Source organism: Mesitornis unicolor, unplaced genomic scaffold (genome assembly GCF_000695765.1).
Source record: "Mesitornis unicolor isolate BGI_N332 unplaced genomic scaffold, ASM69576v1 scaffold2343, whole genome shotgun sequence".
NCBI classification, from domain to species: domain Eukaryota; kingdom Metazoa; phylum Chordata; class Aves; order Mesitornithiformes; family Mesitornithidae; genus Mesitornis; species Mesitornis unicolor.
In genome coordinates, this window is record NW_010176521.1 from 1,052 (window position 1) to 16,532 (window position 15,481).

General features: G+C 49.1%; 1 protein-coding gene across 1 annotated transcript; it reads left to right on the forward strand.

Moving 5' to 3' along the window:
• Positions 1-5,045: 5,045 nt before the first annotated feature.
• Positions 5,046-15,481, forward strand: LOC104538516 (beta-1,4-galactosyltransferase 1-like; the record flags this gene model as incomplete). The annotated part of the gene is made up of 4 exons (XM_010181749.1): positions 5,046-5,281; positions 12,517-12,704; positions 14,132-14,254; positions 15,434-15,481. Coding segments are annotated over 4 exons (595 nt in total), but the record flags the coding sequence as incomplete, so codon positions are not given.

A 15,481-nucleotide genomic window follows, 5' to 3' on the forward strand; every position in this document is an offset into this window, starting at 1 on the left:
TTTTTGCTTGTTTGTTTGTTTTTAAAGATGCCATGTGCTAGTGTGAGACCTTTGTGTTGGAATATGCAGTGTTGGGGGTTGGATTAAGAAAGTTTTTTCTCTGGCTGTAGGCATTCAGTTAATCATGTAAACCTGCCATTGTGCAGATCCAGTGTTGCCAGTGCATGTGATGCATCCTCATTTTTTTCAGCCTGTTTCCCTTTGAGGTCCACAGTTGCAGATGCAAGATGCTGTGGGAGCCTGCCTGAGACAGCATGTGCTGGTGGAGCAGGCTATGCCTTATGCTGGCATAGCCGACATCTGTAAGGAGATGCAAATTTACACATGTAGACCAGCCAAAGAAAACTTATCCCAGTCCTTGGAAGGCTTTTTTTTTTTCTCATTGGAGTATTTCTAGACAGACCTGAGGATGGCCTGGGGTTTTCCTAAATGTTTATGGGAGTGTGAGAGCTGCAGGCAGCAAAGGTCCCATCCCACTGCCACAGGGTTGAACCCCAATTCGAGCCTCACTGGCGCTACCTGCGTAGGCGCTGGCACAGCCTTAAAGCTTAGCTGATTTTAATAGGAAATGCTTGCTTTGCTGAGCCGTGGGATGCAGCTGCCTGCCTGCCCTGGAGCTGCTGTGTGGATCTGGGGGCTGCAGCCACCCTGGCTCCACAGCGTGGATGAGGGGGCTTGCTCCACATTTTCTGAGATGAAGCTGGTTTTGGTTTTCCCAGCCAGGACAGACTTGGTGCAGCAGACAGGCCCTTCCCTTTTCTGTTGGGCCCCTGCAAATAGAGGTTTTGGGTTTGTGTTGGGTTTGTTTTTCTTTCTGCGAGTTCTGCTTCTCTTTTCTAGCTTTCCTTTCACATGAGGTTTGTCTAAGCATGGCAGTGCGGGTGTGCACGTGGCTCGGCGGCTGGAGAGCAGTGCCCGGCTCTCGGCCAGGGCAGTGGAAACATTCTTTTCTGCTCTGTCTGGGGAAAGATTTTTTCCAACCTCCATGCTACACGCTTTTGCTTTCATTCTCATTAAATTAAATACCTGAGATTTGCACCTGGCTTAAAGCGTTCAGGTGAATTTTGCCATTTTTCCCAGTGAAGTTCTTGGGAGGGCAGTTCAGTCTGCTGGATCACCTTGCCAAATCTGCCTGTGAACCCAGCTCCCCACCTTCCCATCTCCTTCTGCTGGGACTACACAGCCCTCCTGGAGAAGGGGTTCCTATCCCCATTCCACCCTCCTAGGGCTGTCCCATGTTGTATCACCTGCTACAGCCCTCTTGAATGGAGCAGGGTGCCATCCCATTCACGTCCCCCCTGGGGGATGCAAGAGTACAATTTTGGTTCTATGCGACATTGCTGCTTAAGCTTTTCCAACAGTTCTACTACTTGTGGTCCAGGGAGGCTGGAGCAGCCTCTAAACTTTTTATAGCATGAGGCCGAGTGGATTCTGGGCTTTTTGGCCAAGGATCCTCTTGTTTGGGTCAGCTAGATGAGCACTGGGGAGGATGTGTGTGGCAGCCTCACACAGCAAGGGGTTCAGCTGTTGTGGCAATTGTGGTCATTGAGAAATGGGGACGAGGAGATGACCGGGACTGTGGGCCAGGTTCCTGAGGCTTAAGTGCTGTGCTGCCTCTGGCTTTTTGCAAGATTCACGTTTTGCTTTGTGCAAGAAGCTGCTTCCTGTTTGTGTGCACCACTATGGCTCCTGGCTTCTGCGCCTGCACAGCGCTTTTCCTGTGTACCTTCTTCCCTTTGAGCAGAAATGCTTCTGAGCAACAGAGAGAGAGGACTGGAGGGAATCTGCTGTTTTTGTGTGTGTGTCTCTCTCTTACCCTACCACTGCCAGCTAAAACCTCCTACAGTATCTGAAGTGTTTGGGTGTGATGCTGTGCTTTTGTATCTTTTGCAAACTTCCAGCAGTTGCTTATTCAAGATTTCGAAAGATGTACAGTGAAGGCTCATGAAGTTGTTGGAGCTTTGTATCTCTGAACCCAGAACGTGTCTGCCTACAAATCCTGGGCCGCACGGGTGTCCGGAATTGCAAGTCCACATAGCTCTGTTACGCCTGTCTGTTTTTAGCAAAGCCTCAATATATAGTGGCTCCTATGTCAGACAGTCACCTTGAGCAGAACCAGAAAAGGTGAGATGGAGTGAATCGGGCTGGAAAGTTTACCTAGTAAACACAGATAGGGATACAATTTTGGCCAGTGGGACAGCATGTGCAGGAAACTTCACACGATTTCTTGGCATGGGCAGATCATGTCCTGAGCCAGCACGGGGCTGACTCACTATGCAGGTAGTCAAATTTCAGTCAAAATGGTTTAAAATTAGCAACTGAAACTGTGACTCTGGTCACCAGTTGGAAAGCCTGTGTTTGCAGATTTGGCTTTATTCTTCTGCTTGGGAAATGAACTGAAAGCATCAATTCGCAGGGGGTGGTATGTTGCCATTGGTTTTTGTCTGCAACGTGGCTTTATGAAGTCTAGTTTGTTTTAGCCATTCTGTATTTGGAAACAGCCCATTCAGGCTTTTTACATTTTCGTATTCTTACTGAATGTATTAGCCATTAGGTGATTTGTGTCAAGCCTATCTCAGAAGAGGCTGCACATGTGTGATGCCGGTGCCTGGTGTCTCCTCACTGCCCTGGATGTTGGTTGCATCCCTCAGGACAGCATCTGCAAGAAGGTGTGCTGCTCTTAAAACCAATTTGATTAACTGAAGGTCAGAGCAGTACAGATAATTTCTCACCAGTGTTCATCAAGACTCTGAAACTGTTAAATCTCTGTCTTCTGCAGCTGGTTTTTATAATGAATTTGAGTTTTCCTTTCTCGTCTATTCCTTGCTTAAGTTCCAGCCTCTTGAAGGCAAACAAGAGCCAGTGCTGGCAGTTTGAGCAGCCCGTGTTTGGCCCTGGGGGGCTGACGGGTGCCAGCCTCCAAAAATTCCTGCTTGCAGTGTCCAAATGCTTGTGGCCATCCTTGCCCAGCTGGATGGAGCTCACATGCCACCAGCAGATTTGCCCTGTAATTTCGCCTAAATGGCAAACTTTCATTTCCTCCCCTCTTACACTGCTTGAGTGAGTGTGAGATGTTAAAAGAGCCTTTGTTCATTAAACCAGAAAGCATCCCCTGGACTGGTGGGGCTTACTCTGGAACAGCAACTGGGAGCAGAGCGCACAGCAACTGAGAGCAGACCGCATAGCGCACTGTGACAGGAAGGGGTTTTCTCAGTGGGGCGGCAGCCACCCGGCGCCTGGGAGCAGGCCAGGCTGGCAGGGCCCCACGAAGGGATGTGCCTCTTCTGCCCCGCTGCTTCCTGCAGTGTCCCGCCGGATCAGTCCTGCTGCTGGCAGCGTGGTGCGAGCCAGGCAGGAAAATAACATCCCTGGGTACAGATGCCCAGTGTAGCCCCATTTGCTGGCCAAGACCGGTTAGCTGAGCCATGATGCCCAGCACAAAGCCTTTTGCTGTATTAAATGCACAAAAGTGTAGCATTGGCCTAACTGTGAGTGCTGGTGTCCTAATGGAGGTGAAACAGTGAGGCAGAGAAATGGGCACGGGGAAGCAGGCATGCAGGTGGGTCAAGGCCAAAGGCCGTTCTGAGAGAGCGTTTGCCACCACGGCAGGGAAGGGATAATCAAATTCGGAGGAACGATGTGCTGTCTCCCCCTCTCAACCCTGCTGGCCTTGCTGCTCTGGTGTCTGCCCCTGCCCTGTCCCTTTGACACAGAGGTGGCTCTGCGTGGCCTGACCCTGCCACTCCCATTCCCGGTTGTACTGCTGCGTTTTCCTTCCTGCCCTGGTTCCTCCCATTCTTGCCTCTTCCTCCCACTGCAGAGTGGCCTTCCAGCTCTCCCTGCATGCCGCCCAGAGGGGCTTTGGTCCCAGCCATGCAGCCTCAAATCAGGCATCCACAACGCCTGACATCATGGGGCAGAGAGTGTGGGAAACCAGACAGACATTTTGGAGGTGCAGCTGGGAACTGCAGCTGTGCTGAGAGCATGGGTAGATTGATCCCAGTGCCTGGACTCCAAGAAATTGCTGCCTTCTCCTTGTGTGAGAGGGAAATGTGCAAACTCGCCCATTTAATCTGTGTAAAATGTGGAGGTCAGGAGATCCCTTTGCATCCTGCCCGTGATGCCGGTTTCTGCAAGATCTCACCGCCACTGTGTAGGCAGTGAATCAGGCAGCAAAGCTTCCTTATGGCTCTGGGGATACACAGAGCACCTCTGCCTGTTTGGCTGGTTTGCTTCTTGCTACTTCCAGCCTGAGTGAGCACAGGTTTGTGGAACAGCACAGCCAAACTGGAGCAGCTGCTTCTTCTTGCACAGTAGATCTTATCAGCCGCATCAGTGCTGGGGCTGTCACTGTCCATCCCTGAGCTCAGCCTTCAGCAGCTCAGAGGCTGCCATCCTCTCTGAGGTGCCAGGGGGCTTCTCAGTTTTACACATTGGTTTTTGGCACAGATTATTTTGGCAGTTTAAAAATCTGCCACTTCTGAAACCATGTGCAGGAATTGCCACCCTGCATGCAAATCTGTTTGTTTTTTTTTAACAGTTCTAATACAGGGCTTTTAGTAAATAGTGGGCATGCCTACAGAACACTTAAAGTGTCTATAGAGAAAGGGGCTTTTGTTCACTTTGCATGTGGCTAACCTTGGCATAAGCAATTATTTTGGCAGGAGAAGAGGACTGTTTTCAAAGTGCTTGACTTTCATGCTGTGCTAGGTGGGTGAGAGTGCAGAGGCTGGTTTTGTGGTGCACGTGCCAGTGGGAATGCAACTGCTGGTTTGCCACATAAATCAGAGCATTTTCAAGACTCATTTGGTGTCAGTGACTTGGTTGGGGTCATACCAAGAGGCTACAGCATTTGCAGGTTTGTGCTGAATTTTGTCATGTGGTTGCTTTGAGCGTGGCTGGTCCAGGCTTCAACACCTCCGTGCACCACTGGGATTTTCTTTGGATCCAAACCTCTGTTTTTAAAAAACAAATCAAAACCCAAACGTGTGTGAAGGATGTGTGCTCAGTGTGCGCTAATTCATAATCCTGTGCCTCTTTTCCAGTTGGTGCGCTACGTGTGGAGTTTTCCCAGCCTGTGAACCTGGAAGAAGTGGCAAGAATAAACCCAGAGGTCAAAGCAGGAGGTCGTTTTGCCCCAAAGGACTGTATAGCGCTTCAGAAAGTTGCAATAATTATACCATTCAGGAACCGAGAAGAGCACCTGAAGTACTGGCTTTATTACCTGCACCCAGTTCTCCAAAGGCAGCAACTAGATTATGGAGTGTATGTTATCAACCAGGTAAGATGCTAAAGACATGGGAATTTATAATGTTCTCGTAACAATGCCCATGGTCACTAAAACAGAGGAGTGATTGCTTTCTCCTGAACAGCAGTGGGCTGGCAGGCAGGGCTAAGGTAATAAGGTTGCTTTAAAAATAAAATTAAAAAAGAAAAAAGTTAATTTTAACATAAACAATTTTGCTTCTATGATTTTGATGGAAAACTTCCATTTTCCCCTCCTCCAGTTAGGCACGATTCACTCTAAAGAGCTTCTGCTTAAAGAAACCATGTGTTAAGGAGGGAAAAAATCCCTAATAGCACAACCCAATCTAATTTCTCTTTCCAAGTGTTCCTTTTTCCCAACTGGTGCAGGAATTGTATACAGAGATCTTTCAGATGACAAGGTAGCATTAATGCCTAATCTGGCATTGGGTGTGGTATAAAGCCGCAGGATTTCACTTACTTTCTTGAGCGACTTCTGTTTATGTTGGTAATAGTGCACAAAGTGTCAGGATGGAGAAAACAAAGCTGTGGCAGTGGCGCAGGTGAGTGATAGTCTTCAGGTGAACAGAACAGAAATAAGTAGTGAGGGGGTGGGATGGTTGGGGTTTTGTTTCTTCGATATCTGATGGTCTTAGACTTGTCTTTTAAAAAAAAAAAGCATGTTTCACTCCAAACAAGCTGTCTTAATTTATACCATAACGGTGGTTAAATATGTGGGTGGTGTTCACACTTGGAAAAGCTTAAACCATGTAGGCATTTGCATAGGCTGCAGCATGAAAGGGCAGATGCAGTTCTGAGAACCCCAGCAGAGATCACTGGCTGGACACTTTCACAGCGCAGTTTCTCTGTTGGATATGTATTTATATCCTGTTTTCTCAGCTCTGTGAAAACTGAGATGGAATACCGTGCTTCTTTAAATGTATCTCCTTAAATTTGTGGATCAGCTGATGTGCTTGGGCATATCAAACACCATGAATATTTAAAATGGTTGCCCAAACAATACATTTCCTCACAGAATTGAAAGTAGAAGACCTTTTTCTAGAAAGAAAACCAATACTCCATTACCGCTATATCTCTTTGCTCATTTCCAGGGTGCCAGAGATCTGGGCAAAAGTGATTCGTGGGGAATTAGTGGTAGGACCCAGGCACAGCGGCCAAAATGCCCCGGTGTCTGCAGCTGACTGTGCTTGTGACCTGGCAGCTGCATTGCTGAGGGCACAAGGCCTGCGGACTGGCACGCTGTGCCCAAAAATTAAGCCCTGAAAGGAGACCCTTCCTGTGTAATGCAAAGAGTGGCTGGTGCCACTGCAGTCCAGCAACGCGGAGCCATTCCCAGCCCTGTCTGTGCAAGTTACTGGTGCCACACGGTTGCTCGAGCCATGGTCCCCACCAGTGACCAGGGTACAGGTGGGTGAAGTTGGCAGAGCTGCATGCCTCCATTTTCTGAGCCTGTCTCAGAAGTGAGGGTATGATGCGGCTTCCAGCAGTGGTCCTGTGGTGGGAGCTACTGCTTTCCTGGCCAGACATAGCCCTGCAGAGGACCAGGGAGAGTTGCCCATCTGTGGTCTGGGGGCACCACTTGTGGGCAAGTGGCCATCTCCATTGCAAAGGTCAAGCTAGGGCTGGTATTTCCCCATCAGTGGAGTTTGAGGGTAAGGAAAGCCAGGGGCCCGGTCATGTGGAGCTGCGCTGGCATGTGTAAAGGCAGACAGTGTCCAAAGCCCAGTTGGAGTTCACGCTGCTGCTGCGATGGTGCATGCTGACTTGCATTGCTGGCTCCTCCTTTTCTCTGGTCCTGTCCTCCAGTGCTAGGGCTGTGGGCCTGTCTGTGTTCTCTGAAGTTAACCCTCAGAAAAATTATTGAAGCGAATGCTTTTTTCAGATGCATCCCTTGAGTGGGAGTGACATTGGGTACACAGGGTATATATGTCCTGGACACATCCAGCAGTCAGATGTAGGTTAGCAAGTAAGACTGCTTGATTTGTGAAATTAACATGCTCCTTCTGCATCCCTCTAACACGCTGTGTCTGGAAGAGACTGAATGGTCTGTGGTAGCAACCCACTGGATGCATCTCTTGAGGGTGAGTGGGAACACTGAATAGAGAGAGTTGCAGAAAATGTATTAATTCTGCCAGAAGTGCAATAAGAAAATAGTCTTATTTCTCTGCTGTCTTGACAATTACTTTTCTCTTTTTCTTGTCTGTCCTTCCCTTTGCATCTGCCCTCCTTTTTTATTTTATTTTTCCTTCTAGTGGGGATATATTACCTTTACTTGTTAATCCTGTCTATAGCAAAACAATCACTGAAGCAAGGAGAATTACTGTGTGATCTGGTTCTTACACGCTGCCTACATGCTCTTCTGTGCTCTGCATCTCATAGAAAGAAAGAGGAGCGCTGAGCCCTGCTACTGCTGCACTGGTAATGTCAAACTTCTTTCTTTCAGCACAATGTGTTTCCATCACGAGTCCCACCATGTCTCCACCATGCTGTTCTTGCATGCCTGAATGCCTCAGGGTAGGACTTGGGTGAAGTCAGGAGGATGATGTTTGTAAAATGTCCGGTGTGTAACAGGAGCCAGTGGAAAATAGACATTATGCCTCACCCTCCTCACCACACCCCCAGCAAAACCCAAGCCTGACAATGCAATCTTTCAGATAAATCTGAGATGAGGACATGGCTGGGCATGCTTTTTGTAGCACCCATTCAGTGCTGTACAAGCTCGACTTCTGCAAATGAGAAGGCAGCAGTGAATTTGTGGCATATCCTTCAGTCCCACTCCCACTGTTAAGCCATGTGCTCTCCAGCATCTTCAGCTGTTGCCACCTGGGTGTCCAGGTCTAGAAGTGAGTTTTCTCGCTGCAGTTCAGCCTGAGCAAATGCCCATGCAGACAGACTGAAGTATGGGAAAAGAGAGACTTAGCAAATTCCCCGAAAACTGTGCAGTTGTTCAGCAGTTTTCCACTGGCCCCTGGCATTGCCTGCAACGTTCTCGGTAGCTGTTTTCCACCGTGTGAGTGTGTATGTGTGCAGAGTGGTTGGGGCATCATACTTATTCATGTTATTTTGCAGGGGGTATCAGGAACCCCCAGATATGTGGACAAAGGAGGGAATTGTGCTCAGCTCCTGCTTACCCTGGCGGTGGTGGGGAGGCAAGTTTCTCCTGTGGCTGCTCTCTTCTGCTGCCTAGTGTGATGATGCTGAGGCCTCAACATTCCCTCTGAGAAACAAGAAAGTGTCTCCTGGTGTCTCCATGTGGCCCTGGAAATCTGTGTCTACCTGCTCAAGTCCCCTGGAGCGTGGACTTTCACATGGACGTAGTGCTTGTGGTTCAGGCTGTCTTGAGGGATCTCTGACTTAGCTAGCAGCCTCCTGTTGGGGGTGGTAGCTCTCTCCAAGCTGGCCAGAAATGCAAATCCTCACCATTAACTCCCCGAGACCCAGCAAGTTTAGAATCCAGGTGAGAGAGGTGCAGTCATGAGTCCTCTGCGCTGCTGTGCTGTCCACAGGAGGAATCACAGAGCTACGTCATACATGGAAGTGGGAGGCAGGATAAAATTGAGGCACATGGCGTCTTGCTTATTTGCAAGCCCTTTAGCTTGAGTGACAGTTCCAGAAACCTCAATTTTATCTGTCTGGCACTAAAAAAAGATAACATCCTTTGGTAGGTCTGGCTGAGCAAACCAGATTCAGCAAAGGTAAGGGATGGGAAGTAAAAAAGCTTGGATATGTTCTGTTGCTCAGGCTTATCATCTCCTGGTGTGTGAAGGAATCAGCATCAGACCCTGCAGGACAGGTGGCAGGGTGCCTCCCTTCAGCCAGTCTCTCATGGACCAGAGAATGGGGTGGATATGGACATGGACATGCAGAGAGAGACATAGGGAGTACCATCAGGAGCCAGAAACACCTGCTGGGCACCAGCACTGAGCTCAGATGTAGGCTCCGTTTCAGGTCAAGAGAACATAGGGAAAAAATTGTAAGGGAAAAGAAATAGCAAATATGTGCTTGAACTACATCTTTTCTGATTGAAAGCCTAGGAAATAAGTGTGCAGAGCTTGGCTGCATTGTCAAAGCAGCAGTCCCTGTGCGCTGCCTAGCCCTTCAGGAAGACTCTCCTCTGTCCAGCAAGTCCAAACTGATCCATTTCCTTGTGGCAAATAACAGGGAGCCTCCATGGGATGAGAAGCTGCCATGCAGAGGCGAGGACTGGATTTTTCTTCAATTCTGTTTTATCTGCTCTCTCGTGGGTCACTTTTGGTGCAGTGCCCTGTGCTGGTTGGGAAGGGACAGCAGCATAGAAGGGAGATTTCCCAACTTTGCTTTCTTTTTTTTTTCTTTCAAAAATTTGGGGATCAGTCAAAGATGGAAGCCTGTAGCACGTTTCTGAGTTTTGAGAGATTTGAGTCTCAGATACCTCAAGCACGCCAGTGCTTCGACCTTGCCCTGGGTAAAGAAACAGAGCTTTCTGAAAAGAAGCAAAACTTCTTGTCAGTCTTTTTTTGCTCTGATACATGCTGTGTTGCCCTGTATACCTCCTGGGACAGAAAACCAGACTCCTGCCCTCAAAGGAAGTGCAATGGTGACAGCAATGTGAGATTTGCTGTGTAAGCTACTTGCTCACTAAAAAACAGCTTGGAGAGGGGTTTTGTTTTCTTTCTTTGTTGTGATTTTTCTCCAGTCCCTCAAGCCTTTTGGATCACATGGTGTGAAGCTGTGTGGGCATTTGGGAGGAGAGCAGCGGCGTCCATGTGAGGTGTTTGCTGTTTGTCTGGTCTCTCTTCATGTGCGGGGCCCAGTGTGGGCTCTGCCAGTGTTTGCTGGGTGAAGTGACAAGGGGGTCCCGCACACCTTTGGTCCGGTCACTGCGCTGTGTTTTGGGGTTTTTCGAAGAGAGGTTTAAAAACGCAGCTCCTGGTAACATCGTTAATCCCTGAGTGTCACCCAGAACAGTTAGAGGCTACCTGAAGGTGGCATGGGTTAATTATGGCTGAGTCTCTGCTGGTAACAGAAGTGTGAAGTGAGTGTGAAGTGCCCTTTGCCTTGAAGTTTCCTGATTAAAAGAGCAGCCAAAGGGTGTGAAATAAGGACAGTCTCCTAGACTAGATCCAGCAGGTGCTTTGAGGTGTGAGCAGCAGCGCTGGGAAAAGTCTCCCTTGAGACTTATGAAGCCAAGCCCAGGTTTGGTGCCGTGGGACCTGATGAGCACTCACTCCCTTTGCCAGGGGAAGAAAGCCCTCCAATCCCACACCTCAGCCACTCCCTCTCCCCAGCCTCTTTGTTTGACTTGCCTTAGTTTTCTGCACTCAAGTTTTCACTGCTTTTGCTTATGCATGATGGTGATCATCTTCCAACCACCTTAGTTATTGCATGAACTATTGTTTCCAGTGAGGATGCTGAGAATTTGCTCAGATCCTCCTCCATGAAAGCTCACTCCTCTCTGTGAAGTAATTTACGCCCGAGGCAGGTGATGAATGCTTTTGAAAACCTTGGTTTGACACTTGCGTGTTAAAACCTTCATTTGAAAGGTATTTGTGGCTGTTTCAAGAACCTGTGTTGGCTCTCCAGCCACAGGTCTATTAACCAGTCTGGATTAAACAGTTTCCAAACTGATTATTTATTAACCAGGCAAAACCATTTGGGAAGAGGTGCCCGAGGAGCCGCAGCTTAAAACATCACAGGATTTTATCTGCCCTTGTTTCACGTCTCATGCCAGGTGTGGGTACCGCAGGGTGGCGGTTGGTTTGCACGGTGGGGGTTGGTTTGCACGGCAGGGGAGTTCCTTGGCTCAATACTGCTCTGAGGGTGTGAAGAGGAAAAGGTGGAGTGAAGAGGAAAAGGTGGAATGAAGAGAAAGAATTTGCCAGTCTTTGTTTCCAGACTGGCAAAAAACTTCAGTCTCCTTCAGCAGTGCCTTATGAGTTCCCTTTTGCCTGTTCTGTTCTGCACAGGGTTTGGGTTTAAAGCTGCTGCTGCAAAGGTGGGTGCTGGATTTTAAATCCTTGCTCTCAAACCACCAGTATTCTTGGGTTTCGGAGTATGATCCTGTTGTTTTCTGGAAGTAGTCGAGCAATTTGCAAGCCCATACTTGTGCTCAAAGCCACATGTGGTTTTGAAACGTTTCTGCTTGAGAGAGGCCAAACTGATTTCTCCTTGTGCTCCACATTGCTCGAGGAGTGGAGAGTTTCCTGCCCTGCTCTCTGCAGGTCCCTTCATTAACTGTGCCTGCCCTGGGATAAATGTGCCCTGCTGTGGTGTCAGCTCTTTTCAGGTCCTTCCCATTATGATGATAGCCCTCCTGGATTCATTTTCCTGGTGAGGTGCTCAGGATGGATGGTGGGTCATGGTGTGCCCCAGCTGGCAGAGGAGCATCAGAGCAGGGGCTGTGCATCGCAGCAGACAGCAGCATCCAGCGTGCAAGCCATAGCCCTTGCAGGAGCAGCTCACACTGGTCTGCCATCTATTAAACCAGTCTGTGTGTCACAGCTACACGCCAAACCAGCAGTGCCCTTTTCAGGGGCCTGGGACTGTCCCACTTCCTGTGTGCAGGACTGCCCAGGGCTTGGCACAGGAGCAGGAGTGAGCAGCAGACCTTGGTGAGCCGCAGACCTTAGCTCCTGGTACTACCTTGCACTTTGCAGATTGGGTCTGGTGCATGCTCACACATGCTGCTGAGCAAAGGCCATGCCGCAGTCCTGCAGCTGTCTTGTGGCAGAGCTTAGGAAGAGAGCGCCAAATTCCTGGCCATGGAAAGGTTTTGGTCTGTGTTCCTTATCCTGGTTCTAAACTGCCAAGGTTTCTCTCTGTAGCAAGGATCCCTTCTTCCAGAGGAGCTCATCTCTCTTTGCTTCTCTCTGCTGCTCTGGGAAGCCCTAGCTCCTTGCCCCAGTGCCTTGCCTCAGCAATGTACAAACGTAATCAGAAAATTCAATCACAAAATGCCTGTGCCAGGGGTGGGATGGGGGGACCGTTCAGCATCAAACCTGCCCTCTTGGAGTCTCCCACCAAGAGAGGGGAGCCAGGCCGGGTCCAGCCTTTCCTCAGCCATTTTGCCTTAGATGCCATTGTCCACTTTGGGGGTGGCTTGCAGCAGATGTCCCATGGGTGTGGCGGGGGGAATGCTTGTGCTCAAGCTCAGTCTATCACAGGCACGCCAGACTAGTGCAGTGACACCAGCATACGGTGACAGGTAAGAGACTGATTGTGTCAACTGTTAAATTTCAGTCACTTAACTGTGTTTATTTGTTTTTAAATTAGGATGGAGAAGAGGAATTTAACCGTGCTAAACTGCTGAATATAGGATTCACAGAGGCTTTGAAAGAGTATGACTATGATTGCTTTGTGTTTAGTGATGTAGACCTCATCCCAATGGATGACAGGAACACCTACAAATGTTACAGCCAGCCACGGCACCTCTCTGTATCCATGGATAAATTCGGATTTCGGTAAGATGCCTTTTGGACAGGCATTTTGTTCCTAATATCACTGTTAGTGTAGCGTTACACATCCCCACCCACCATTGAAAGCATGAGAAAATGTCTCTGGCAAAAGCCTGTCTTGGCATGTGCATCCCTGCAGGGAGCTGATGGCTGCAAGCGGGATAAGCTGGAGGGGAGGAAGGGGGAGAAATGCAGCTGAGCAGTATATTAAAATTCACAGCTTCTGGAAAGTTAAATGAAAGGTGAGGAAAAACTAACGAACCCATCGTTTTGCAGATGCCCGCATATCCCTTCTTGTGTTTCAGGCTGGAAGCTGGAAGACAGCTAGTGTTTCCACCCAGTCTGAAAAGTGAGACATTCTCACACAGCAAGAATTATATGCAGCTTTAAAAAGACTGCATCAGGCACTATTTTAAGAGCAAAATGAAATATTTTTGGCTGTTCAGTTTCAGGCCACTGAGGGACCTGCCCTGGTATCTGACAGCAACACAGAATGAAATGCCTTTTAACATACATTTGGTTTCAGCAAGCTGCTGGGAACAAAAATGTGTCTTGCTTTTCCGTTTTTTTTTGGTTTTTTTTTTTTTTCCCCCTATCCTGAATCCCCAAGGGGCAGTTTAAAAGCTCATCTATGAAGTGAAAACCATCGTGCCCCCGTGGTGGCCAGTAGCACTAAAGATACAGCAGGGTCTTGGTGGAAAGACCCCTGCATGTCTCCACTCCAGACCCAAGCCCTGCTTGGAGTAGGACTGGCACCAGTACTGCAGCAGCTGCAGTTTTTTCTTGCAGCAAGTTGAAGCTTAGAACAGAAATGCAGGCTGCAGGGTTTTTTCTGCTTGCTGAAGCAGAGACAGGGTCTGTGGTAGGTCTTAATATCCCAGCATGGAACCTCTCCTGGTGCTGTGGGTCTGAATTTCATCTGTCCCCCCATCCCCAGTCAGTCATCCTGTTTTGAGTTGATTTTGTGTGTGCGGGGTCATGCTGCCAGCTCAATTTTGGGCTGCGAGCTTTCCACTGGGGCACTGGTAAGCATGGAGGTGAGCAGCAGAGCTGCAGAAAGAGAAGGCTCCATAGCACCTCCGATGCCTCGCTGAGTTCTTGCTGCTCCCGGGACATCTGTGTTACCCTTCTGTCCTTTGGCGAGGTGATGTGCATCTCATCACCTGTCTTCTGAGGACAGCGTAATTCTTAGTGACAGTCTGCAGCCATTGCCTGTTGCAGAATGCTTCCTAGCTGTATTTGGGACTGAGCCCACCAGCACCCTCTGCCGTGGCCAAATCCAGGGCACCAAATCACCATGCTGCTCCCTGCTGCAGGGTGCTGGCTTGTTGTGGGCTGGGGTGAAGGGTGGCAGCAATCCCCTTTTGGGACAGACAGGCTACCCTTTGGCTAGCACCTCTCCTCCTTTAATGGCCTTTTCTCCCTACTTCCAGGTTGCCTTACAATCAGTATTTCGGAGGCGTGTCTGCCTTGAGCAAAGAGCAGTTCACAAAGATCAACGGGTTCCCAAACAATTACTGGGGCTGGGGTGGTGAAGATGATGACATTTATAACAGGTAAATAAATACCCCCCCCACAGTGGGACCCAGAGTGCCTCTATGGTAGGGATGAGCACAGACTTGTTGCTGTAATTTGGGTGTGGGGGTGCAGGGTATCTTTTCACACGAACCACAGGAGCCTCCCCCAAGGTGATGAATGGGCAACTTGTCAGCTTTGTGAAACTGTGTTCCTGCTGGGTGCAGGCATCCCATTTTGCAGCTCCCAAGGTGTGCTGAGGAGTGAGTACATCTGGAAAAAATTCCACCCCTGCCCCACACATGCATTGGTTGGTTGTCACGCAGCCCTGCAAGCATCCATGCTGCTATGCAGGTTGAAGCAGGATGCTTCTGGGTCTCCCAGCACTGGCTGAAGGAAGAGGATTTGGAACACATGGTGGGGTAGAAAAGACCTTGACCCACCTAGCCTAGCACAGAAGCTTGCCTGGGGCTGTAGTCGGGTAGCAGATGCCTTTGTTCCCAGGATAGCTTTGTTTGTCAGGCTCTAAATAATACCTGAGCCATCACTTCCCGCCCTGAAGGAAACCAAGCAAGGCTCAGAATTGCAGGGGAGGAGGTGTTTGCACCAGGTCCTGCCTGAAGACAGTCAAAGGGTGGATAAAAAGGCTGACACAAAGAGGAAGAAACCAGGTACTTTTTCAGCTTTAGTGTCTGTGAACTCGCAGAGAGTATGCAAAGACAGGCTGCCCCTCACCAGGTGGGTCCTATCTGGGGCCACTGTGGCTCTGACCATACTATTTCCCCTGTGTCCCCCCATGCTGTTTCACCACCCTCCACTTCAGTTTGTACTAGCACTGCAGCTTTTACATCCTAAAAAATGAATGCTCTACTGGCTCCTTTCCAGGTGGGTTAAAAACTAGATGCCTCCCATTCAAATTCCAGTCTGCAGCCTGGAGCAAGGTTAATGTGAGTGTTGGGCGTTGGAGGAGCTGGCAGTGCAGGTGAGGGTGCAGTAATTAGCAGATCATTGGTGCTGGCAGGGAGACATCTCTTTTTTCCCATGCCATCCGGAAAAGGACTGGCTTTTCCCCCTTTTGCTGTTAGTAAACCTAGCAACATCCTCAAAAAAGAAAAAAACAGCAGAACCCCCAAAACCAATGGTCTTTTGTGGAAGTTGTGGCAGAGCACCCCACATCCGTCACCTGTCACAGGTGTTTAATGTACTTGCTTTTGTTACAGGCTGGTGTTTAAAGGCATGGGGATCTCCCGTCCAGATGCCGTCATTGG